A 25,123-nucleotide genomic window follows, 5' to 3' on the forward strand; every position below is an offset into this window, starting at 1 on the left:
CCGAACCAACCATAGCTGCCCTGGTACAGGGGGTCTGCACAAATGGCAGTAGGGTGCATGGAAAGATTTGAGCTTAGATCTTGATATGTTTTGATCTTTGATGGAATAATGACTTATAAACCCAGCGGGGACCCCAAACCTGTCTACCCTGTGTGTGCTCCTACAACTATAGATAGAAAATCTCTCCACTAATTTTAAGTTTGGTACTGAGTGTTTGTCTCCCTGCAAAAGTTGCGATATGGAAGCACTTTCCTGTCCCTCTGATCAGCTCAGGAATCGAGCATGAGGCAACTTCTCTGCAAGGCTCCCTCCTCCTGTCCTCTGTCTCATATTTAGTATGCTGTTTTCCCAGGTGACCCTCCGCAAGCCGCTGCCTGGATTGGGCAGTGTATCCTCTACTTGCTGATAATGGTTTTTGAGAAGACTGTGATTAGCCTTGTCCTGCTTGTCCCTGGTTGGACAAAGGTAAGCTCCTCAGATGCGGATTTTTTCTAGCCACAGCTGCTGTGGCTTGTTTCTTGTCAGCTTTGCCTTATTAGTGGTCCCCATCATCATAGGTCTTTAATCCTTACGACTTGTTGACATCTCTCTGTGATCATTAGCTATTACTTAAGCTTGGGGAAGCATGACTTTCACAACAGTTTGGCTTTTGGTACATTCTCCTGCTAGTCAAGAGCTAATGGAATATGATGCGGTTTTAATTTTCTTTTCCATCCTTGGAAGGAGAAAATGGGCTGGGCTGGCAGCTGAGCTACCTCAGTTCTGCCAGAGGATTTCTACATTATCTTGTCAAGTCAGTTCATGTTGGTGTTTGGTGATCCCATGCCTAAACTAGGGGGGCTCTTAGAGATTAATCTGGAAAGAACTATTCTAGCAGTATGCTGTGTCCCTACTCTCCCCAGCTGCTTCTGTATGGTAGCTTCTGCCATGGTAAGTGTGTTTCTCTTTTAAAATAACAGTCCTGTGGCAGTTGTACCCACATACCTGGTGCAGGTGGGTGTGATGGGTATAAAACCAGTTCTGGGTGTGAATGGGTAACTCCTGTATTGAACACATTTACATGTAGTGCCTAGTTCCTCACAAGCTGGTGTGACTTGACTGCGGAGTTTAGAGCCATATGGGAGCACTTATCTGTTCCTCTTAAGGGCTCGTGCTTCTAACCCAGTAGCCTACAGTGCTGGCTTGGACACGAACATGTTCAGCAGCACGCACTGCTAGATCCAGAGGTGCTGCTGGATTCCTCTGCACACTTATCATGCAGGGCTGGTGCCCTTATTTTGCAGCCAGGCTCCAAGAAGCCAAGCAAAGTCTCACCAGTTGTCACAGGCAGTTAAGCTGAAAGACTTGCAGTACTGATTTCTTGATCTGTATGAAATCCTGTGTTTGGCAGCTGGGCTAAAGGAATAGCCCATGTAATTGTTCTAAGAGCTGGGCTAAAGCAAAGGCTGCAGAGCCCTAGCCTAGGAGACCAATGGTGTAAGAAGGCAACCACTTTGCCTCAAAGATCTCGCAACAGAGCTGTTCAAATAATGCTTCTAAATGCTTTCTCCTCTGCAGCTTCAGCAGATCCTCCTGGGTTACATCCCAAACCCCCAGCTGGAGCTCGTCCTTGTCATGCTGGTTGTGCCTTTTATAGTCAATGTAAGTGATGCTTCTGTGACGGCTGGGTGGGGTGGTTTGGAAATCATGGTTCCCCTCAATGGAAAGTGTGTACAGGAGCTGGCTTGGGGCAGCCTTGGGTAATTAAAGTGGCTGGGACAGGGTGGAAGGGAGTTGAAACAAACAGATTTGTTGTCACAAATACACAAATATGTCACTGCTGCCCTGCCATGGTCTCTGTTCTTGATTTCCACTCCCTTGTTCAAGCTGCTGCGTGGCCAACTCTTTGAAGAAAGCTGGGGCTCGTTAGCCGAGCTGCGTCTCAGCAGCAAGCTACAGGCATGGCAATGCCCCAAAGCCCTTTAAGTTCTTTTAGGATGGCTTATCAGTGGTGGCCTTTGGCAACCTGTCTATCTAGCCATTTGGCTAGACTTCAAATTAAAGCAAGGCAAGGTGTGCAGGTTACCCAAAACTAATGATTATCTCGAAACTAATTTGGCAAAACCTCTTGAAAGCTCAGTTATTAGCTGGTAACCCTGATTCTGAGTAATTCTTGACCTGCTGCTCAACTACTGGTAAGATGGGAAGTGAGAACAAGGTGTTCAGGTCCCCCCTAGACAAAGAGTGAGTCAAATTTCTTTTCAGCTCATACCATGAGCATGGCAATGGATGCAGCATTGGCAAAGTTGGGTTTACCTGCCTCTGCTACCAGCCTCTTTCTGCCATCCTAGGCTGAATTTCCTTATTTGAAAGGAAAATCTGGTTCTCAAAGAACTAACTCGGGGCTGGTGTGGACAGAGCAGATGAACCTTCGATGGAGCTTGGTTCAGTGGTTATTTCCTGGTGGAAACTTGGCCCATTATGGTCTCTTTTTTTTCTCTGGGTCTTCAACTATGGAATCAATGGGTTTTATGTGAGGCAGGACCTTAGGAATTTGACTCATCCAATCCCCATGGGCACACTTGATGTAGGGTTAATTTAGGTACTAAATTGGGTTGATCACAGCTGGACATCTGGAGAAACCAAAAAGGAGAAGAAATAGCTATGATTGAATGACTTTGTATTTTATCCTCTGCAATCTATTCATGTAACTTCTCTCTCCCCAAGGCCATTATGTTCTGGGTTGTGGACAGCCTGATCATGAGGAAATACAAGCAGAAGGACACCCTGGACATCAATGGATCCATAGAAACTCCTCGGGTTAGGAGGACTGAGGAATCTCAGGTAAGATCAAGGGATGTCCTGTGTTTGAGATCAAGCTGCGAGCTTAGGGTATGGTCTGCGTACTTTACCACAACCATACAACATACCACTGTGTTGCCTAGACCTATGGTGATGCTTCTTGAATGCAGAACTCAAGCTGACTTTCCATGCTTGCAGCTGAGGTTAACAGAGGGACGTTTCCTGGCAGGATCTGGCCTTGTCATACAATGAGCAACATAACAGTCTACAGTACCGCTGAAATATTGCCATAGATGATGACAGTATCCTGTGGGGTATGAGCTAGCCTTTGCAGTAACCTGTGTGGGCTTGTTGGAGTGTCAGGCTGAAGCTGGTGGGTACCTCTGCACTGCCTCTTTCAACTTTCCTATTTTTAATTAATTTTGGCTTAGAAGAGCTTGCTTCCCTTACTGTAATTGGTAGTATCCTTTTTTTAGAGCACAAGGCCTCGCTGGCAATCCTATTTTTGTCAATGTTTGCTGTTTTTTCAGCCAGATGATGTCCCTTTAGCTGTAGGGAGCTGTATTTTTTGTAGTCTTAGCTTGACACTTAAAAATTATCAGAGGGAGGGAATGCTCCAGTTCCAGCAGACCTCGTTCTTGTTATCAACATGTGGTTTGGTGGGCTGGTGTGGTGTCTGTGCTTCTCATCGGCTTTTGGGCAGAGACCACAACCTGAGTCACTGGGTTGAATTCCCTTCCTTCCCCTGGCACCCAGACCTGGTTTCAAGTGCTCTGCGTGTGACTCCTGATATCCTTCAGTTCGCTGGCGAGACTTACTGAGATAAGATAGCTTCTGGCAGTCGCTTGCTGGCTCCTGGAGTAGCTTCTGCTGAGGAATTTAGGCTGAACAGAAATAGCTCTTGCTCTGAGATCGCTTATAAAGAGAAACTCGGCTCTTGTGCTGATGGGTGGGATGGTCAATTACTGGTGACATTGCAACACATGCAGAGGTAACAGCGTTTAGTGGTGGGCTTGGCAGTCTGCACAGCAGCCATGGCTTACGTGTCCCAGGGGTGCAGTTGGGAAGAGGCTGCTGCTTGTGAGGATGCAGTGTTGGAGGAACCCTCCCTCTGGCAGGGAGGGCAGGCAGATGTGAGCAGCTGTTGAGACAAGTGAGACACATGAGTCACTGCTCCTGGCCCTCACAGCCCTCCACAGTCTCCAGATAAACAGTTGTAGCTTGGCGAGGTCACTAGAAACATGCAAACAGTGTGCCCTAGGGAGCTTCCCAAGTGGTTTGTGTGCTGGGAGCATCCTCAAGGTATCTTTGTTTTTGAGAAAGGAGGGGAAAGAGGCCTGAGCTGGGCAGTTCCAGTATATCTCAGTGGTTATGCATTGAAGTTAACAACTCATACCTGACATATGGTAGTGGGTTAACTCTGGGCATGAACTTGTCCCTGGTTTCTTGGTGGTGACTGACATTCAAGAGTGGTACTTCCTCAGAAGAGCTAGGTTGGAGGTCTACTCAAAATGTAGAGCTGGTTGTGAAGGTCTGCCTTACTGACTGGATACACTGGTGTGTTCCTGAAGGTTTAAGATCAGTTAAAATTGTATCAGCTCAGAAGCATGGGCAAGGAGGCAGCATCTCTATTTGAGATGCCAACCTCCTTTCAAGCCTTTTTGAACCTAATCTTGCAGCCTCTAGGCCCGTAGATGGTGGCTGCTGTGGATATGCAGATGGTGTTGCAGTTACTGGTCCTCCTTGGAGATGAAGCTGAAGCTTCCTCCACTGAAGCAGGGACAAGTGTTTTGTGGCCTCTAGCTCAGTTTTGGATAATCTGAAGGGAAGATACCTGTCAATCTCCAGAAGCTAGGAAAGACCCTTCTGGTGGCTTAACCCTGACAGGTTGTTTCAAGTGATAGAAACAACTCCCACAGTCCAATTCTTGCTGTCAAAGGCTTTTCCCATCTTCCAAGTACTTGACTATTTCTCAGACAAGTTTTTGTGGAGACCTTCAATGTGCAGGTTGTCTGTCCGTCTTGAAACCCTCTGCTCCATCTCTGCAGTCCCCAAGGGGACTGGTTTGTACTTGGAGCAGTCTGCAGGGACTGCCTCTTTTCTGCTCAAATATGTTCCTGTGCCTCTGGCTCAACAAACAGTTTGAGCAGAGAAGGAAGATAATGAAGAAATACAGAGGTGGATAACCTGGTTTTCCAATTCTGCTTCTTGGCACATGTCCTTAAGGTATAGCCATAGGCTCCTGCTTCATGAGTCAACTTTTTAGGCTATAAATTGAAGATCATATTGGCTGGCTGGGCCATACAGCTGCATTGGCTTGAGTTTAGTCTCTAAACTAGGAAGTTAGGGTTCTGCTGGGTTTGTTGCTGCTAATAACCTGTTCAAGTGGGGGAATTTCTCCCCTACTTGCTGCCCAATGAGAGAGGAAGGAGTGGGACTGAGAAGCATCTGCACAGGGCAGAGCTGGCTGAGGCTAATGTGTCCCGCAGTTTATCAGGGTTCATCAGGGCTGTCTCGCAGCAGGCGCCAACAGCTCCCCATTATGCTGCCTTCTTGAATTTCAGCCCTCTGCCTATCATGCCAATAGAGTGTCATTATTTTCACTTGAACTAGCAGTTTGTGTTTGGGAAAGGAGGGGGAGAGAGGAAGGAGAATAGGCAGAGGGGGCTGAAGTTAACCTGTTAAAAACCCACAGGGGGTATTTTCTATGGGGACAGCAGGAAAAGACAGCTTTGTCCTTGGCTTGGTTGGCCAGCTGGGTAGCAAGAAGAAACCCAGCATCCAGCAATCCTGCCTGTGGTGTCACTTAGTGGCTCCATGGCTGCAGTGCAGACCAAAGAACTGGGAGCCTCTTATGGGCTTCTGGTGAGCCACAGATGTGACCATGGGCTCTTGCTTATTAACAGAGCAAATGCTGAACTTCTTTACACTGAAACCCTGGAAGGGACAAACTCAGTCTTACTGGCTGTAAGAATTTCACCATCCTTCTAAGTCAGTCTTAAAGCTCTCTGTTTCAGACCTGTGCCTTGCCTTGGTGAATCTTCACGCAGGTTGCTTGGTTTTTGGTTGTTTTTTTTTTTGCCCCCTTCTTTCATGAGATGGAAAGAGATCTCTCAAGAATGCCAATCTGAATCCAGTGCTGTTCAGGCTGGGGAAATGCACTCATGGCCCTTCTTTCTGCTTTGCATGTGTCCTACCCTTGATCTAAGTTTCTTTTTCCCTTGCCCTTGCAAGTGCCAATAAAATTTAGATCGTATCGGTGATTTCTTTGTTTCCTCCACTCAGGAAAACAAGTTAGTTTAATGTTTTATTTGATCTCCTTTGAGCTTGTTTTTGTTTTATGTTTTTTCCCAAGGGAGATTAGAGAGTTTCTGCTCCTTTTCTTAAGGCTTATGTTTTCAGAGACAAGCCTTAAAGCAAAATTTGGTCTAACAGTGGTGGTACTGGTGAGAGTAATTGGGGTGAGAGTAATTTAAGGTTGGGAGGAAAGCTAATATACTACGCAGGGACCTGCCTTTGGTCAGTATGGAGTTCAGCACATATTCCAGTTCCCTTCATAGGAGCTGTGATTTTTGGCAAATCCCTAGACTGAAGATGCTGATGAATGCCAGTGCCTATGCTGTTTGCTTTTCAGTATTGAAGAATACTCCAAGAGCAAGTTTGATTTGCTGGTTGCTTAACTGAGCTGATTTTTAAATAGCTGAAGGTCAAGGTAAACTAAGGTGCTTGGTCCTTACGGGGAAGCTAAGTGAAGGTGGGCATAGAGGTGCCTCTGGAAGGAGACTCCTTCATGGACTCATGGGAACTCATCTAAGCTCAGGTGCAGGAGGATGGTGAGATGGTTCCTACCTCTACACCAAGCTGGTGGAGCTTTAGGCAAACAGGTTTCTGTGGCTAGAAGGGAAATGGCCCCAGAGCTTCTTTGTTCTACAACCTGCCTTAATTCTCATCTGTCTGTGCAATCTCTTCCTCTGCCACTGAGAAGGCTTGGTTATCTGAAGGGTCTGCTTGGATGGAGCACCAAACCAGTAGACCAGTAGCCTCTTTCCTCAGACTGGAGGGGTTGGCAGAGCACATGGGCAGCTTTGTTTCAGCAGTGTGACCCCTGTTGTTTTGCAAGCTGCTGGCCTCCTGATGTGGGGAGGAATGCATGAAGTATTTGAGGACTGCTGAGCGAGACAGTAGCACATTGTCCCAGGACTGGGAAACCGAGGTCCATTCCCAGCTGTGCCACCAACACACTGATCTTGACCTGGACTGCATCTGCAGGGGAAGTGCCTTTTCCAAGTTGTGCTGAAAACTCCCAAACCAGAGTCTGGCTTGAAATTGAGGGTATATCCCATGACTGTCATAGCAATGAGGTGCTGTTTCATGATGAAACTCTCTGGGGAATGGTGGAATGGTTACTGGGGGGCCTGAGCAGCTTCATACAAGCTTTATGGTAGGCAGGCAGCAGCCTGAATGGATGTGGGTGTGCAGTGCTTGGTGCCTGCTCTGTCATCCACGCTTGGCTGCAAAGGGCTTTGAGTTTGCAGCTGAAACCCACTGAAATTACCAGTTCCTTAGGCCCCAAAACTAGCCTGTTGCAGCCTGTCAGAGTTCAGTGGGTTTATAACACTGTGACTAATTATCCGCCCACTTCTTCAGGTTCAACAGCATCACCATGTTAGTATGATAAACACAGAAAGTCCTCACTTGGAAGAGATGGAAACTTTCCAATGCGTGTCTTGAACCAAAAGAAATTTCCTTGAGACCAATGGGAGGGACACAAGAGAGCTTAATCTGATCTACTGCTACCCTTTGAGTGTCTGATGTGCTGCTGTGACGATAACAACATCAGATGGAGGGGCTGGAGTGTGCGTGAGGGTGGGGAGGAAATCTTCCCCTGCAGCTCTTCTGCTCCTTTGAAGTCATTGACTCATTGCAGTTTGTTTTTCCTCTCGTTTTGTTGCTGTGGTGACTGGCCCCATGGTGCTACCCGAGTGCTAACAAGTGGAGGGCATGTTAATTGACAACCGTGCGTGGAGATAGCCGCAGATAAGACTGATCCCTGCCAAGCTGCTGGGTTTGCCCCTGGAATACTCTGCTCTGGACTGGTTGAGCTGTTGGGGACACTGCATTTGAACCTGCTGGACTGAAGCCCATGCACCGTTCCTTGACTTGTGACTTTGAGCTGCCGTGGGTCAGGCACAGGGAGGCTTCACAGTGCATTAGTTCAGTTATTGGAGCAAAGAGGGGTCAGATGGAGCTGAGGCTTGGGTGGGAAGTCTATACAGCCTTGGTGGAGGAAGTTATTGTTTGTTTGAGGTGGTGGTTGTGGTACCTGGCCCTTGTTGCTGCATCAGTCATGAACTAATGATGCTATTTGGGTTTTGTGATGAGCAAATTGAGGGGAGGAAAAGGGCTGCTGGCATTGCTTATCTAGGGAAATAAAGCTGGAAGCCCTTGAAGGGAAGGGACCTTAAAGATCATTTGTTCCAACCCCTGCCATGGACAGGGGCACCTCCCACCAGCCCAGGTTGCTCCAAGCCCTGTCCAACCTGGCCTTGAACACTGCCAGGGAGGGGGCACCCACAGCTTCCCTGGGCAACCTGGGCCAGGGCCTCACTGCTCTCATAGTAAAGGATTTCTTCCTGTAGCACAAGGGTTGACTGCACTTCTCCTGTGCTTAGAGGTAGCTACTGTCAAGGGTAATGACAATAAGGGTAATTGCCCAAAGCTGGGTTTTTGAGGTATGAAGAAGGGGTAGGATGGGGTTGAGCAAACAATCTGTCAGACCAAGAATATCACCCATACAAATGGCTCATCCAGCCTGCTGGTTGGCATTGGGTTTCAGCTCATGTGCAGTCAGTGCAGCCACATCCCGAGTAAAATCCGGCCTTTTTCCTCTTCCAGATGATGTGGCTGGAGGATGTCCCACGCGTGGCTCTGCATCGTGCAAACGCTCCGGGCTGGTGGCAGCCATTTAGCTCAAAACAGCCTGTTGGTAGCTTCAAGTCTGAGGTTAGCCTCTGAGAGCATAGGTGTTCCTGCAGGCAATGGGCAGCCTTTTGATCATGCAGCAAAGCTGTGGGTTTTCCTACCCAGAGAGGTACCGGTGAGAGGTGTCAGTGCTCTGTTTTGGTTCCTGCAATTTTGAGACAGGACCTGCTATGCCAGGTAGCCATTAGATGCTACCAGACTAGGACACCACTCCTGAGCTTGCTGGCCATGGCTGAAGCTGACCCTGCAGCTCTGCTTGCTCTCCTGGCTGAGCTCTGGAGACAGCAAGCAGCTGGGGGCCTGGGAAGAGGTCTGTATTTGGTCAGCCATCTACAAAATACGTGGCCTGGTTTTTGTACATCTTCACTGAGGCTGCAGCCTGGCCTGTACATGCATGTATGAGTCCTGTCCCATGGTGAACAGAGCTTTTAGCTGCCTGTTCTGCTCTGGGGGTGGTGGTTGGGACACCAGATCATCACAATGTCTGTGCCCAAATCTGTCTGGCTGTTGTTGGAGAGATGGTTAAGGTGACCTTGAGACCTTTCCCATCTGCCAGGGAGGATTAGGTCTTGCAGCAGACCCCTCTAGGGGTGTTTGTCTCCTTCAGCAAGCAGTATCAGGAAGAGCTGAGAGCTCCCACTCCATCAGCATCTGTCTGTTCTCCTTCCTAGGTGTTACTCTCTCCAGACATGGATTTTGATCAGTCTGAAAGCGACCAGGATATTTCAGGACACCAGGGAACAAACCAGAAGATGAAGCAGCCCAGCTATCAGGTGGTCATCTGACAACAGCGAGACAAGGGCGGTGGAGGAAGGGTAGCAGCACAGTGATCCTTGAGCAGGCTGGGAAGGGCAGGGTGGGGAACACTACTTGATCCCTATAGATCTGCAGAGATCCTCTTGCCTGCCTCATCTAGACCTATGCTCCTGGGATGGTGTCTATGCATCAGGCTTGAGCAGTATCTGCTTTACCTGCCTGACCCTAACCTGTGCACACGCAGGCATGTTGAGGTTGGGGGTGTGGATATGTACTTCCCCTGGCTGGCCAGCTGGCTGTAACCTTTTGTCAGGGCTAGAGACTGAAAGCAAAAGATTGTCTGGGTTGTTGTTGTGTTTTTTTAATGGAAAATAAAAATAAATCTATGCTGTACTACCTGAACTGTGACACTTTTATATGCACAATACTCAAAAGAATTGGTTTGCAATATGTATTTAAATGTCTTGAATGGGGAAGATTGTCTCAGTGGATCTGACACTTTTTACTGTTTTATAAAGAATGGAATAAATATTTGACCTACAACTGCTTCATAATTGAAATGCCTTTGTGTGCTTAATGTTTTGCAAGACCTTAATGCTGTAAAGGGGAGAAAGGGGATCTGTTAAAATCTTTCCTGCCCTGTCTTTCTGTAGCAGGGCTATCCTAGTAAACCTACAGCAGAAGAGAAGAGTCACAGTGCTTAGTTTCTCTAGATGAGTTGTATGAGCCACTTAGTGCAAGGACCTAATGCTGGACAGGCTGCCATTGATTCCACCTTACAAGTGTGTTTGTCCCAGGAGCTAGAAGTTGACTACTTCCTTTTATCTAGTTTAAAATAAATGTATAAAATCTCTGCAGGACCTGATTCAAAGATCAGATCTGAAGCATCAGCTGAAGCCCCATTCGCCAGCCCTGATCTTCTGGAGATAACGGCATGGCCTTAGGGTTGGTCTGCTGTAGAAGACCCCTGGGTCCTCCCAGATCCTGGCACCTCTTGCTCCAAGTGTGAGGTGCAGGGCTTTGCCCTTGGTCTCTCATTGACAAGAATGTATTTATCCATAAACACACAAAAATGCAAAACACTTTGCAGGTCTCCTGGGGAAAGGGAGCACAGAGCAGCTGCATAGTGCACTGCCAGTCTGGGTGCAGATACACAGCTGTAAGGAGACCCATACAGGCTCCAAATGCTGGATGGCCCTCGGAGCAGGGCCTGATCCAGGATCCACTGAAATGAACTGATAGGGCTGGCTGAACCACAGACCAGCTTTGCTTATTATAAGGCAGCCTCCAGAAGTTTTGGGTAGGAATTATCTTTTTTTCTTCCTTTTTCTTCCCTCCCTCTTGTATTTTCCCAAGGAATCATTCCTTATTAAGGAGCAGAGAATAAAGGATTTGGATTTTCTAACTTAGATGGGTTTAGACTTCTAAAAGCTGATCTCAGACCGTGTGAAGTTTTGTGAGTTTTTGGGGGTTTGAGGGGTTTTTTTCCCTAACTTCAAAGTAATTTAGAAGCATTAGATGCAAATCAAAGTCTTGCATGGCCCTTAGTGCACTAGACACGCTTGGCTACACTTGCAGCTGTGCAGCCTTACACTGTATTTCTGGAAATTAAGTCCTTTTTTGTTTCTTCCTTAATGAAGGGTCAAAATCCTACTGGTGCTGGCACATCAAGGGCCTTTTGTAACACATGGCAGACAGCTCTCTGAATAGATCATTTATATTGCTTAGTGAAATCGGTTTCACAATGCAACTTCTGCTTGTCTGGCAGAGTTCTGCACTGGTAAGGGCTGGAATAACTCCTGTGCTGTTTAAGGTCTTGAGTGAAAGTAGATTAAAACAGCTTCCCAATTAGAAACTTGCTTGCTATTTTGAGGTGTTCTGGTATTTTGGGTTTTGTTCTTGCTATAGGGCTGCACAGTGCAATGCTGCAGGATATCACGAGTGCAAATTCAGCCACAGCAAAGTCCTTGTCCTAAAAAAGGGGGCGAGTGGTGTGATCTCAGGTGGGGAGTAAACGTGACACTCCTAGGTTTTTGTTTAGGCTGGCCAGTGAGGCTCACAGCAGGGAAGAGCCTATTTTGATATTTTGGGGTTCTTGCTATAGGGCTGCACAGTGCAATGCTGCAGGATATCACGAGTGCAAATTCAGCCACAGCAAAGTCCTTGTCCTAAAAAAGGGGGCGAGTGGTGTGATCTCAGGTGGGGAGCCTAAACGTGACCTAGGTTTTTGTTTAGGCTGGCCAGTGAGGCTCACAGCAGGGAAGAGCTGGGCAAGCACAATGTGGGGGAAGCTTGTCCCTCTCGAGCATTGCATAGCCAGTCCTGTTTCAGCAGCCCCAGATTCAGGAGTCCCCTTCTCGTGTCTGAAATGATGGTGTGCAGTTCTTTCCATTGCGCTCCAGAGTGATTGCTCAGCCCTCATTCCTGGGCTATCTGAGCAGCTTGCAATCTTAACCAGATCACTGCAGAACAAACTGCTCTGTGAGCCTCCTGGAGATGAGCACAAATGCGTGCCCATACGTGCTGCTGTTGTTGTGCACTTCCTGGGAGCGCTCTGTGCTGCGACAAAGGGGTGCAAGGACCAAGCCTGGACACTTTCTGAGAGAGGGAAGTGTTGTGCCACCCCCTTTATAGATGGGGGAAGCTGAAGTTTACAGTCTATGACCTGCCCTTGCTCCTCCTGCTCTGGGGGCAGCAGGAGCAAAAACTCTGGTTTCCCATGTCCTGTGCTACTGTATTTAAAGGTTGGCTCAGTCTTCGCTCTGTGCTTAAATTCTGCTTAGTGTGGGAGTATACCCCTGGGGTCTGTTCACCTGACCACCTTGCTTCCCACCAAGTGCACAGAGGCTGAAGAACATCACTGACCTTTAATTTTCTGCTGAAATTACTTTGGTCTCAACCTGCTGGTAACTTGTGAGTGGTTCTTTCAGCCACCTGGTAATATGAGCTTGTCCAGCAACGTAAAACATACATAACCTTAGCTTCAAAGCTCATTTTATCTTTGTCAAATGAAAGCTTCACTGCAGCGTTCACTGTAAAATATTTATTGTGAAATGGATAACTGGAGCCTTAATGAGAACTTAATGAGTATATTGCTCCAGGTGCTTCACATGGCTGCGAAGTTGGATTTGATCATCGCTCTTTTCAGGCCCTGAAAGAAATGTGTTTCCTTAGCTGGAGGAAGAAGAGTAATGATGCACCTGAAGCCTTAGCAATATGCGTGTGTGTATACTTGTGTATATACATATCTATATACAGGAGAGATGAGAGAGGAGAGCCTAAGCCAATTGCTCCCCTTAGCACTACACTTGGATAGCATGAAGACCCCAGCTGAACCCTGGACTGCCTAGGAGTTCACTGCCATTATCCTGCTCACCTGTACTACTGAAATGCGAGGTTATTTAGAAATGGGCTGAGTGGTCTTCCCATTGCCTTCTTGGGTAGAGAAAGCCAACTTCACAGATGCTCTTTCTCATTTCTGGCCCACTAGCCCACTGCAGAGCATGAACCTGTGGTTACTGCATGTTCAGGGCTGTGCTGAAGGTCTTGCCTTCAGGTCTCCTTTGCAGGAGAGCTATTTCTATTTTCTATTGGGCCTAAAGCAGTAGGTTTTTTTTCTCTCTGTTTTGTTCTGAAGCATGGGCCTTGGCATGAGTTTTGCACTTACTGAGCTCTCTGTAAGGATCTTTGAGAGTGCAGTTAAATCTAGCTGGTTGCTTTTGGCTCTTCCCCTCTTTGTGTTAATAAGCAACCATGCTACCTGCTCTGCTGCTGCAGTGCTAGCAGTACTAAGTAGATGATGAAGCAACTGGAAAATCATCACCCCAGCAGCTGGAGCTCCTACAGCAACAATGTGATTTAATTGTTAAATATGCAAAAAAAAATCAGTCAAGATTGAACCTATTTCTGCAGGTCTTTGGCAACTCTGTTTTCTCCTAACACATGGATATCATTTAGCTCTTGGAGACGCTTCCACGCCCACCCCCCTTCCTTTCAGTCCTGGAAAGGCAGAGTGTACACGAGCTCAATATGGCCTTGCCATGTATACGTCTTTGTGGTTGTCAAAGTCTTCCTTGGCCAAATCCTCTACTAAACGAAATCCCCTGTGGCTGATCTATAGCATTATTCACTGATGCCTCACTTTAAAATAGACCACGGCCTTGCAGTTTGGGTTTGGAGGTTTCTTCGCAGAGCAGCACCACCTGCAGTGGGGGTGGCTGGCAAACCCTTCTGTAACCTCCTGCTGCCAAATTCCTGCTGCGTACAAATTCCTTCAGCGTAAGGATGGAGAAGGAGCCAGGGGAAATCGGGATGAAAACTTTTTGACAATTTGGAGTAAATAAAGGCTTCCTCCCTGCTTAGAAAAGCAGCTAGAAATGTCTAGTCTAAATTCAAGCGGCTGCTTTGTAGGGTCATAGGCTGTCACGGGTGCTGGTTCATTATCCTTTAGAAATGTTGGATCACATCATTAGGATGATGCACCACTCCTGTTGCTGCTGAAGACCAGCGGTGCTTTTTAAGCACACAGCCTGTGCAATGAGACAGCAATAAACCACGTGAAAGTTTTCACCAGTTTTAAGGGTCCGTAGTGGTTCAGGGAACGCCGTGCTTATTGGCAAATCCAGACCTCATCCCAATAACCAAGAAAGCAATAACCTCTTGTGGCCTGTTAATTTAAGGTTTTGACTCCTTTGGTACCTCTTTGATGCTAATGGGTCACTGCATATTAATATCCACCTACCTCTCCTCTCTCTCTCTCTTCTTGCCCCAGGGGCCGTGGTTGGAGCAGGTGCTCCAAGTCACTTTGCAAAGCGTATCACCCAAGGTTTTCTCTCTAGATAGGCACTGTGCTGCATGATCTGTGCCTCTCACTGGGTGACTCACCAGCCCCAGGGGTATTGCACAGATCCCTGCATGGGTTTATTTGAAGGCCAGCCACGCTCTATACTGCTAAATACAAGTGCTGACCCATTTCTCCCTCACACTGGGAGAGCACCAATCACACCATTAACCATGTTCTCAACCTTTCCCCCCTCAAACCTCCCTGTCTTCAGGAATTTGATGAACAATGGTCATCTAGCATGAAAGAGAGACAGCTGATTTCCAAGGGCAAAAAAAGCCTTGGTTTCTTTGGCACCAAAAAGTAAAGAAATATTCCTAAGTTGTTGCGTAGCTCTAGAGGCTTCAGAAGGGAACTGCTGTCACGCATGCTGTTGTAACGCATTGCTATGATTGGTTTTAAAGGCTGTTAGTTGTCTCAAAGCTGGTCCCTGTGTCGAAAGGATGAGAAGCCAAATAGTCTTTATAGCTCCCATCAATCAGTTTGTCCGCATTGTTTTTGGCAAACCAGCAGTCGACTTCCTGCTGGCCGTTGTAGATCCTCCTCTGCTTCCACACAACAGGAACGAGCCGTCCCTTCACCTTCAGGGTATTCGTAGGGTTTGGCGTTAATGCTTCAGTTTGATTCTGACCAACCTGCTGATGACTTGCATTTAGAGATTCCTGAAGAAGTTTAACTTCGTGGTTCAAGAACTGACCTGCAAGGCAAGATAAATTAGAGTCCATGACTGACTGTTTGTGCCTGTTTATAAGCAAGCTGTTGGTTTTGCTTTGGTTGGTTTTTTTTTTCAATAGGCTGTGTTTTGAGGATTCTTAGCATACAGGGTTGTAAAGGACTTCTCTGCAATAGCAGGATGAATTTAGGTCCTGTGATTCTTTTCTAAATCTCACAAAATAGAGATTAGAATAAAACCCTACTTCTTTTTTCACTTGTCAAGATACATTGCCTGAGCTAAAGAGCTTTTCGAGCTGTTAGTGGTAAGTTCCCTTCTGTAGGCCACAGTTACTAGAAGATACTAATCCATACAATGCTCATTAGCAGGCAGAGAGAACATTTAGGCCAGTTTCTCTTCCCTTGCCTTCTAGGGCATAAGCTCTTTTTGGCCAAACCTAAGTGTGGATTTAGAGGTTTGTGCATGCAAGTGGCCTGAATCCAAACCCCCACTCCTGAGGGATCATGTCCTGCTAAACCTGGGGGTGCCTGAATGTCACAGAAACTATGGCTTAGAGTTCTGCCCCTGTACATGGCCATAGCTTCACGACTTTCTTATTGACTAGAAGAACCCAACCTTCTAGACATCCTCTGAGCCTACTTAAAGCCTAGCTGCTCTCATAATGCATGCACATTTGAAAGAAAAGGGCCACAAAAACTACTGGTATTTCCTGATCACAATCAGACTTGGGAGTAAACAGCTCAGTCCTGAGAAAACAGACCCGCTGGACATGTATAAGTGCAGTACTTGAAGGCTAAGCCAATGATCTCTGGCAGTGTGCTAGCTCTGTGACTAGAGCTCTCTTTCAGACTCTGCAAGACCTCAGTTGACTGTCCTCTCTGCCTAAAGTCAGACCCTACTTGGCTATGTTCCTGAGAGCACATGAGCAGCTGGGATATTCTGAATTAGGACTACTGTTACAGAATCTCTTACTGGTGCCTCATTGAGGGTTCTTGGGAATATTTGGTTTCTGTCTCTGTATTGGGAGCATTAAGCATGTGTATTCTAACATCAACTGTATTAATCATAAAAAGAGTAGAAATGTGAAAAACAGGCACAGCCATATAAAAGATGGAAGGCAAGTTAGGGACACTAGCAAAAGAGAAGTTGGATGAGAGTGGATGTAAAAGTCTTACCTGGGAACTTAATTCCTACCTGCCCTGGTCATTACCCGCTGTCTCTGTCCTTTAAAACTGTTTGGAAGGATCATTTCTGTCTGGTTTACAGCTGTGAACCTGAGAACCTGTTACCTACCCAGTAGCCCATGGGAGTCAGAAGAGAGGCCTTTGCTGTTGGAGATGTAGAACCCCAGGTGATTCCTCTGATATGGGGCTGGCTTCTTGTAGTGGTGGATGAGGATGACAAAGCTGATTGTGTCTCTTATCGTCACAGTGATGTTGGAATTGGCAGAGATGGACACCTCGAGGCTACTGCTCCGCACAACAGCACTCCGACCACAGGACAAAAGAAGTCTTTCTCCATCATCCAGAATGATTCTTTTGGGTGTGATCTCTAGGTAAGACCTCTCTGGCTTATTGCTGAGGATCGTGATGGTGCTGAAGTAAGTCCGATGCTTCTTGTGGCCGTTGGGTGGTGCAGGAGCTCCAATTAATTGCCCATTCACAGTTACACCTTGCAGAAAAAATAATCAATAAATGAAAGCTGCAACCAAGAATAGGTTTATTGTCTCACAGATACAAGCCTTGCAACTGGGGACATGCAGATTCACCACCAAGGAAATTCAGGTTCTCTTTATGTTGCTGCAGAAGAGGACCCTGAACCCTGCACTACCATTGGGTTATTTTCGGCTTCACCAGTGCTGCTCTTCCAGCTTTCCTCAGTTTTGTCCCAAAAGAACCACTTTTGAGTAGTTTAAGGTGCAGACTCGACTGAGTCAAGTAAAGCCTCGATGTTCACAGTAAGATTCCCAATTATTTTAATGATTTTTGAGACTTCTTGTCTGTAAGACAGTGTCTTACACATCCCACAGGCCTCTGAACAGCTACTAGACAGTAACAATAACGGCGGCTTGTGGCTAACCCATGGTAGATCCAAGCCATCAACATTGAGATTAAATATCACCATAGTCCTTCATTGCTGAGGGAATCTCTCATTTCTGTCTTCATAAACTCAACTTGCTAGTGTGACAGGGTCCATTTTCCTCAAGCTCATTCTGCATTTAAGCCACAGAATCACTCAAGTGGTGGCACAAACACAGTCTGTGAAAGAACTTTAATGGAAACATTGCCAAGGGCTGGATCATATTCACTAAGATAGGACATGAACACAGAAATATGGAGGCTAGACCACTGCCACACAGAATAGAATTCTTAAAACTTTATTGTAAAGTTGTTTATTTTCTTTGTAAAACAAGTCTGTGCCTTGTCTCTGGTTTTGACATCTCTTCCTACCTCCGTTTCCCTTCTCAAGGACATAATCTGCTTATTAGCTGGCCTGCTTAGAATTCCAGATGGGATCAGAGCACAATTTGGGGCCCTGGGGATCAGACTGGCTTGGGCAAAGCAGATCCTGAACTGTGAGGGTGTTCTCAAGTCTATCATGACTCAGTAACCAGTTTGGTAGTCTTTTCACTGAAACAGCCTCAGTGCTTGGTTAGGCTGTTTGGGTACTTCGCTCTGTCCTGAAGCAAAAGAGCACTGTAAGTAAAGAGTGAAGTTCCAGTAACAGAGCAATTTTGGTGAGTCCAAGTGTTTTATTTGCATGTTGTGACTTTGTAACTAGAAGGCTGATGAAGCTGCACCATCCAAGGCAGAAAGGCGAATGGATAATGTCTTGGCATGGAGGTGGCTGCATGGCTCAGGGAAACACTGCGTGCAGGACATGAAATGTCTGTGGCTGTTCTTGTAGCACTGGTCAAGAGCAACCCCCAGACCGTACTGAGTCTAATCACCAGGAACTGAGCTCTCCAATCTAGCTGGGCTGAAGGGGTGCAATTAGGTTCACATGCACTCAACTGGGTCTCTTGGCTGTTTACACGTAATTGCTGCTCCCTTGATTCCAGTCAATGAAGACCTGAACTAGGAAAAGTCTGGGTACACATAAAGGCCAGTTCTCTCTATGGCTAGGTCTGATCTGTTGACAAACACTTCTGTAGATGAATTGTGTGTGTAACAGTTGCCAGGTCTCCTTGTTTAGGCTTGCTGTGCCTTCACCCATAAGCTATGATAAAGTTGGAGGTCAGTAAGTGCAAGTGAACACTTGACCTCTCCTTCTGATCTAGATTATTAGAGCCGGAAGACTGGTGTGCATCAGTTTTCCATTGGCTGTCCAGAAAAGCAACTTCTTCTAATTTGCTCCCCCTTTCTTGCCTATGAAGCACCTTGGTGCGTAGTCTTACTTCTAGAGAGCTGGCCTTGCACTTCAGCTTGCCTACACAATAACTGCTTTGCTTGGCTGCTTACCAGATTCCTTATGATCAGAGACCAGGCGGAGGATGTCCCCTGGTTCTCCATCTATATTGAAGCAGACAGAGAACTTGCCAGAAGGAAAATCAATGACAAAGTGAGGGTCTCCATCCGCTGAGAAGACATAGAAAAAGAGACAAATGTGAGAGACTTGCACAAAACTGCAGTGTCCAAGAATGTAACAAAACTGCTTTTCAAAGTGTGTTTGTCCCTGTTTTTTTCTAAGACCTCCCTGTTTGTTGTTTTTAGCGGGTCGGACGGAGTTTGCCAGGAAATACCAAGTTTTGCTTTGTTTTTCTCAAAGATTATTTTATTTTGTTTTGTTTTTCTCACAGAAGAGGTTGGGTTTTCAGTGAAAACTCAAAACCCAAAGCAGTCCATGTGAACGTCAGGATATTTTCTTCCTGGAATATAATTTCAGTGTTTCATGGGAGCTGTCATGCAGGTGTTTTATACTCCTCCATACTTCGTTGGCAGGCGACATCCACCCCAGTGCACAAAATGTATCTTCTAACCAAGGACTGCTCCATGGGCACACCTCACTCTGAACCTTCCTGTCCCTCAATAGCAGAGTGGAGCAGTCAACAGGAGATACTGAACAATCCCACAGTCTTAATTTTTCAACAAAACTTGACCTATCAACTACCAGATCGATGTAATTAATAATAAGACAAGCCGAAACCATAATTTTTAAGGTAAATTTGGCCTTATACAGTGAAATTCAAGTCTAAATTCTTGATCTGGCCTGCTTCTTCTGTGTTTAATTTATGACAAGAATGTTAATCAGAGGTGCAGAACCAACAGGGAAACAGCAAAACACTACAGATTTTTGTTCTTTTTTTCCCCTTCAACACCACTTTTTATTTTTCATCGATGTTACTTTATACCATGTTTTTTGACTAGTTCTAATACACAAAGAACATGCTTCCTGTTGTCCCCTCGTCTACAGAAGTCTCAAACACAGGGGTCAAAGGTTGTAGATCATCTGCCTTGCTATGTTTCCTCACATTTAAGAGTACTGATCTTCTCTGTATTTTGTTTTTATTTTCATTTTCCTCCCTGCTCTGCAGATCTAGTAAACAGGATTTTGGCTGATCCGTTGAGATGTTTATACCACAGTGGCATGCAACTGAGGTTTCCATAAATCAACCACTATTATTTTGGATTATTAAAGGCATGAAAACAGGCACTGACCTGAAGTTTTGGAGATTTTAATTCTTTGTTTATCTTGCTGTCTGCGTATACCTAGAAGTGAGGAAGGAAGGAAGGCTGTTACTATTACTTATTGCACAGCAGGAAGAGCCATAGTATTACAATGTTCCCAAAATATTATTCAGTGAGAATGTGGAACATACTCCTGCAGCTACTTTAAGCTTTAGAATACCAGTTTTTCTTCAATAGTTTCTACAGAGAAGTAAGTGCTTCAAGGGGGTGAGTCAGGTGTCTAAAAGGTTTGTTCAGGGTCACCCAGCCCACAATTAGCAAAATCAATATGAAAATCTTTCTGCTTACCACTCCTTGGTTATTTGGCCAGATCATCCCTGTTGCCAAAGTCAGCCATGAGACATTACCTATGCATAAAGATTTCTTACCATCACGTGGCTATTTTTTCCCTCGTACCTGGTGGTGCCTTGTGTCCCTGCAAGCTCTGCAACTTTTCACCAATGCCATCAGTAGAAGGGTTGATAAACTCCTCTTGAGGTGGTTTCGAGTGGAGCCCAGCCTCTCTCATCTTCAGAACAGTGAAGGGAGTAACAAAATTGTAAGTCAGGGCCATTGACTTGGCCTTCTCCATCAAGCTGTCCTTTTCCTGATTGTCATCACTCTTCAGCCGGGATTTAAGCAATTCCTTGATGGTGAGGTAACTCCATGCCCTCTCAATGTAATTTTTATCACCTTTGCCATCATCCAGGCCGGGAACACCTCTGATGTCATTCCTGTCTGGAAGGTCAATGGCCACATCTGTTTTGAGGAGAATGTACTTCTTAGAGTTGCTAGCGGTCACCTCCACGTGGAGGCTGTCTGAGGAGTGGTTGATGAGTTTGCCAGCTATTATAATTTCAGAGCCATTGAAGTAGTTAGGGAAGAAGTTCTGGGTGACCTGCTCCACATCGTCTTCTGGGTAATCAACACGGATGTCAGAGAGAAGGGGTGTTCCAATTTCATCATAGAACCTGAAACAAAGACACATTTCTCACCATTGGTGCTGTTCATCCAAGTGTATGCACACACTCTTGCACTTATACACAGCCAAAGATATAGTCAGGCTATCTAATAAGGCTCCTAAGACATTCAGGAGCATTTAGAGCTACCAGGCCCCAAATTCAATTACTGCATCCACTGCAACTGGGCCAAGATAGATGGGGGAGTCTCTACCCTCAGAAATTTTCAAAACTTGAGTGGACAAGGCCCTGAGAAAGCTAAATTTCAAGTTAGCTCTTGTCTGAGCAGAAGGCTGGATTACATGTCCTCCAGAGGTCCCTTCCAACCAGAATTATTCTCTGTCTCATTTTAGTTTTCAGTGTTTCTTAAGCATCTAATCAGAGTCTCTTAAGTATGTTCAGAAACATCCCAGCATGGTCTGGCAGTCATCTACCTTCCACTATGATTCAAGAGATCTCAACGAGATATTTGTGACCGCTTAAGTTTGCTTAAGAGGACCTGTCCATCAAATGTAAATTACTGGATTCTCAGGCTCACAGAAAGCACCCTGGCTATTTCAAAATGTACTTTGAAGAGATGCTGTTACCCAGTTTTCTAATGGTATTATGCGTGGTATTCCAGAGCCAGAAACTCTAAGACCAAGATGCTAGGCCCCCCAAAGCTGGAGTGTATCTGAACCAAAGCTTCTGTATCACTGTAAGAGCACTACATAATACAATTTGGGATGGTCAGTGTGGGACAGACAGGAACATGGTTTTCTGAGGGTCAAAGGAAAAAGAAAATCAAAAATTAATTTCACTATGCCCCCGTAAATGAGAACATTTCCAAGGAATGAAGGAATCCTAACTACTAAATACAGGAGGACTGGCAGAAGAGAACTCATTGCTGCCTTACTGCTGTCTTTCTGTCAGAGCAAGCAATGACTTCCATGGAACCAGAGAGTTTCATCCTACAATGCTTTATTACTGTAACCTACCATACTTCTGAGAATACTTTGCACTGGACAGGCCGGAAAGCCTTTACAAGAGGTCAAGGTCTAAGTTTACAGTACTGTTTATCCTGCAGCGATGTGTTTTTGATGAATTCTTCCAAGCTGCTCCACAACTGCCATATTTCCCATTGAAATGCCAAACTCCTCATCTCCTGGCAAGTCATTTGAGTATAATTTGGTAAATAAACAAAGAACTGGCCTCAGCCCGTTTTTAGTTCAGGCTGCATTTATTTTTCACATCTGCTTAAACAGATTGTCTGGAAGCTAGAGTCACACTTTCTGGTTTATTCTCTCTCCAAGGAAACCCAAAGCCTGAATTAGTTGGCTTTATTTTAAAGCCTCTCTGAGCACCCAGTGTCTTTGATGTGGAGACTTTGATGCATTTTAAAACATGAGTGAATTAAACCTGAGAATTTTCTATGAAATAACTCTTGGGGTATTACAAATAACACAGGATACAACCTGTCTTATAGTACAGTGCAAGGAAGTATCTGTGTGAAAATACAACCTATGACCACAAAAATCAGAAATTACGTTGGCACTCATGTAGATTTTTCTTCCAAGAGTGATTTGAATTGGCCTCCAGCAAGTGATTGTGCCTTTCCATCTAAATTTGGCACCAAATGCCGAATGGGTTTGCCACCACTGAGCTTGATGAACAGTGAGTTGCTTAACAGATAGAGGTGTTTGAACAAGTACTTGCAGTGCTGGGTTCCTGCGGCCCGATCAGTCAGCACAGCCTTCATTTGCCAGGGAATGCCACTTGCTATCCAAAAATGTGTGTTCTGAGAAGCAGATGACATGGGTGAGGTGACAGATGGATCTATACAATCTGGCTTAAAAGGAGATGCTCTTGTCCACGTATAACCACCACAGAAAGAAAGGCTCTAGTGGAAGGTGCATGGTCTCACTGCTCCGGATGAATTAGACAGTAGCTGGGGGAGAGTTCTCCACTCAATGACTGTCTCTTTTTGCTTTCTGAGGTTCAGAACACTAACACTTTGAGAGTGAAAGCCAAACATTTTTGCCTGGAAGTACTGACACACTGCCTGATATTTTAGACAGAGCTGTGGTTCAGATGTCTTTTTGCTGTTCCTCACTACGATCTCCTCTTGGACTACAGCTCCCAGATCACAGAGGAGGAACATAATCCTTGGTCCTACTGAATGATGAGGATTACAGGGAACTTGTTAGAAGTTTGGGTCACAAAGAATGAAAGAATGAAGCAACTATGTGATAATCCCAGGAATAACCCTTGTGTATTTTTCAAAGTTGAATATTTTGGAGTTTGGGCATAAGGTAATCTTTTTCAAAAAATAAAGAAATAATTTTTGCCACAAATTGGGACCTTCATTCCTGAGCCCCTTCATGCTGTTTATGTTGTCAATTTGAAGTGCGTAATGCATCCTTTCTTCCCTCTGTCCATCTATGGAGAGGTGACACTCATGCCTCCCATGTCTCCAGGTTTACATGCCCAAAACAACGATCTGAAATATGGAAACAAATGCCTCATTCTGAGGGACTGGGAAGCTCCAGTACAGCTCAGGGTGTCTGGTAGGAAGGAGACAACTTCTGGGTAAGCATCCTCAGTATCTGAGCACACTCTGCCTTTCTCAACCCGAGTTGAACCTCAGAGAAACTCCCATCTCTTGCTATGTCTCCTTAGATGATTTTTCCTTCCCAAAACCCTTGCCCAGAGGACCCAATGCAGCTATAAACACAGAAAAAGGCAGAACAAACCCTTTGAGGTGGCTGGCTGCATCCTCATCCTCCTGGAAATGCCTTGTCATGCCACAGTTCTCCAGTGCCATCCTCTCCAGCAGCTTATGGTCCACATCGTTGCCTATGCCAATGGTGAAGAGGCAGAATTTGTCACGGATGGCCTCCTTGGTGTTGCTGAGGATTCTGGACGACTGCGTTTCCCCAACAGTGGGCCTTCCATCCGTGAGGAAGATGATCAGAGAGACGCTCCTGGCATCAATGTCATTCTGAGCAATGTAATCATTCAGCAGCTTTGCACCAGTTTGGAGAGCACCATTAATATTAGTCCCTGGAAAGGCATCAAAATTATTAGCTCATTTCTCCTTCTAAGAGTGGTACAAATAACTTTCCTACGCTCCTTTTAATAGGATGACAGCATCTCTGTCCATCAGGATGTTCCTTTCCTCTGCATGAGGTTGCACTAGCCCTTTAACTCAGCTCAGCCATTAGCACCAGTTCGGGACTGGTTTTTATAGCCTTATGAATTGAATTATGAATTGCAGTTTATTATGTGAAATTGCTCTATCCTTGAATGTCTCAATCTACAATAGTCAGCCATGGTAAGCAGAGTCACAGCACATACCACATCCTGCCAGTACATACAAAAACAGTTAAACTTAATTAGGGACTCTTCCAGATGGTATCTGAACTGGGAAAACAAGTTCTGCCCTTTTTGTCTGAAGGGCACAAGATTTGAAGAGAGGAAAAAAGCCTCCAAATGGGAAAGCAAGTGCCTGGGTTTGAAGAACAAAACCCAGGGGCTAAGAAAAGTTTAAAGGGAAGAGAAATGGCTTTGTTAACTGAGGAGTGTGTTTTCACAGATCAAACTGGCTACTGAAGAATGGAGCTGTCTGAAGTGGGAGAGAGGGACAAAACAGAAAATAAATGAGGGAATAGATGTACTTTAGAAGAACAGCCATGAGAAGGATTGAAACATACTGCTTGCTCTGAAAAAAAGAAAGCAGGAAAATGAGTACAGGTATGTCCTTGCTCCATGTATTTTTTGTGCTAGTCAAAGCAAAGAGGGATCGGTTGTGGAACCTTTGCAAAATTAGTACATCTGGGTTAAAAACTGCCCTCAAAAAAGCAGGTGAAATGGGTTATGAACCATACACAACAGACCCCACTTAGGGGTCTAGAAGGGGATATCTAGGAAGGTTACCAGTAAGGATGTGCTAGCAGGTCTGATCATGCATCATGTACCTAAAAACTTGGCATGCACAGCTCCAGTGACTGCAGCAAGACAATGAACAGGAAATGGGCGAAGACTTCTGAAAAGCCCTCAAAATCCAGACTGTGTTTTTTGCAAAATGGTTTTGAACCAAACCCCTGCACCTAAATGTCCTCATACTCTCTCAGTCTCCACCCAGATCCAAAATTTCAGAAATAACATTTCCTCAGAAACAAACAAACTCAATCTATCCCATGCAGCAGATAGTGTCATTTCAAACCCAGCCATATCAGAGCTACCAAGCACTGAAAAACGCCTTTTGCCACATGCACAAATATTTAGCAGCAATATTTTGTTCCCATTTCCTTGGTGTGTGAGTATGGCACAGCAGTGTAAGCACAGCACATTCTTCATGTGTGTGATCTGTGAGCCTGAGTGCATTCACATTCACTGAAAGATGCTCAAGCAGCTTTATAGGGAAAACACAGAGTCAGCCAAAACTAAAGTACCACTGGCCTGTAGTGGAGAATCACCGCACCTT

The 25,123-nt window shown here is 45.6% G+C and overlaps 2 protein-coding genes across 2 annotated transcripts in view; one reads left to right on the forward strand and one right to left on the reverse strand.

The window, feature by feature from the left end:
- Positions 1 to 352: 352 nt before the first annotated feature.
- LOC104543966 (transmembrane protein 110-like) lies at positions 353 to 9,548 on the forward strand (the record flags this gene model as incomplete). The annotated part of the gene is made up of 4 exons (XM_010188693.1): positions 353 to 465; positions 1,558 to 1,641; positions 2,707 to 2,823; positions 9,435 to 9,548. Coding segments are annotated over 4 exons (428 nt in total), but the record flags the coding sequence as incomplete, so codon positions are not given.
- Positions 9,549 to 14,569: 5,021 nt separating this feature from the next.
- The window catches only part of ITIH5 (inter-alpha-trypsin inhibitor heavy chain family, member 5), a gene marked incomplete at its 5' end in the record, with an annotated part of 11,972 nt that continues 1,418 nt past the window's right edge, over positions 14,570 to 25,123 (reverse strand). Inside the window, 6 exons of the mRNA XM_010188694.1 lie at positions 14,570 to 15,056; positions 16,326 to 16,703; positions 18,494 to 18,610; positions 19,691 to 19,741; positions 20,117 to 20,670; positions 23,391 to 23,700. Of these exons, the coding sequence (XP_010186996.1) occupies positions 14,758 to 15,056; positions 16,326 to 16,703; positions 18,494 to 18,610; positions 19,691 to 19,741; positions 20,117 to 20,670; positions 23,391 to 23,700 (1,709 nt within the window). The remainder of the gene's footprint in view (positions 15,057 to 16,325; positions 16,704 to 18,493; positions 18,611 to 19,690; positions 19,742 to 20,116; positions 20,671 to 23,390; positions 23,701 to 25,123) is intronic.

The sequence above is a fragment of the Mesitornis unicolor genome, unplaced genomic scaffold (genome assembly GCF_000695765.1).
Source record: "Mesitornis unicolor isolate BGI_N332 unplaced genomic scaffold, ASM69576v1 scaffold10507, whole genome shotgun sequence".
NCBI lineage: Eukaryota > Metazoa > Chordata > Aves > Mesitornithiformes > Mesitornithidae > Mesitornis > Mesitornis unicolor.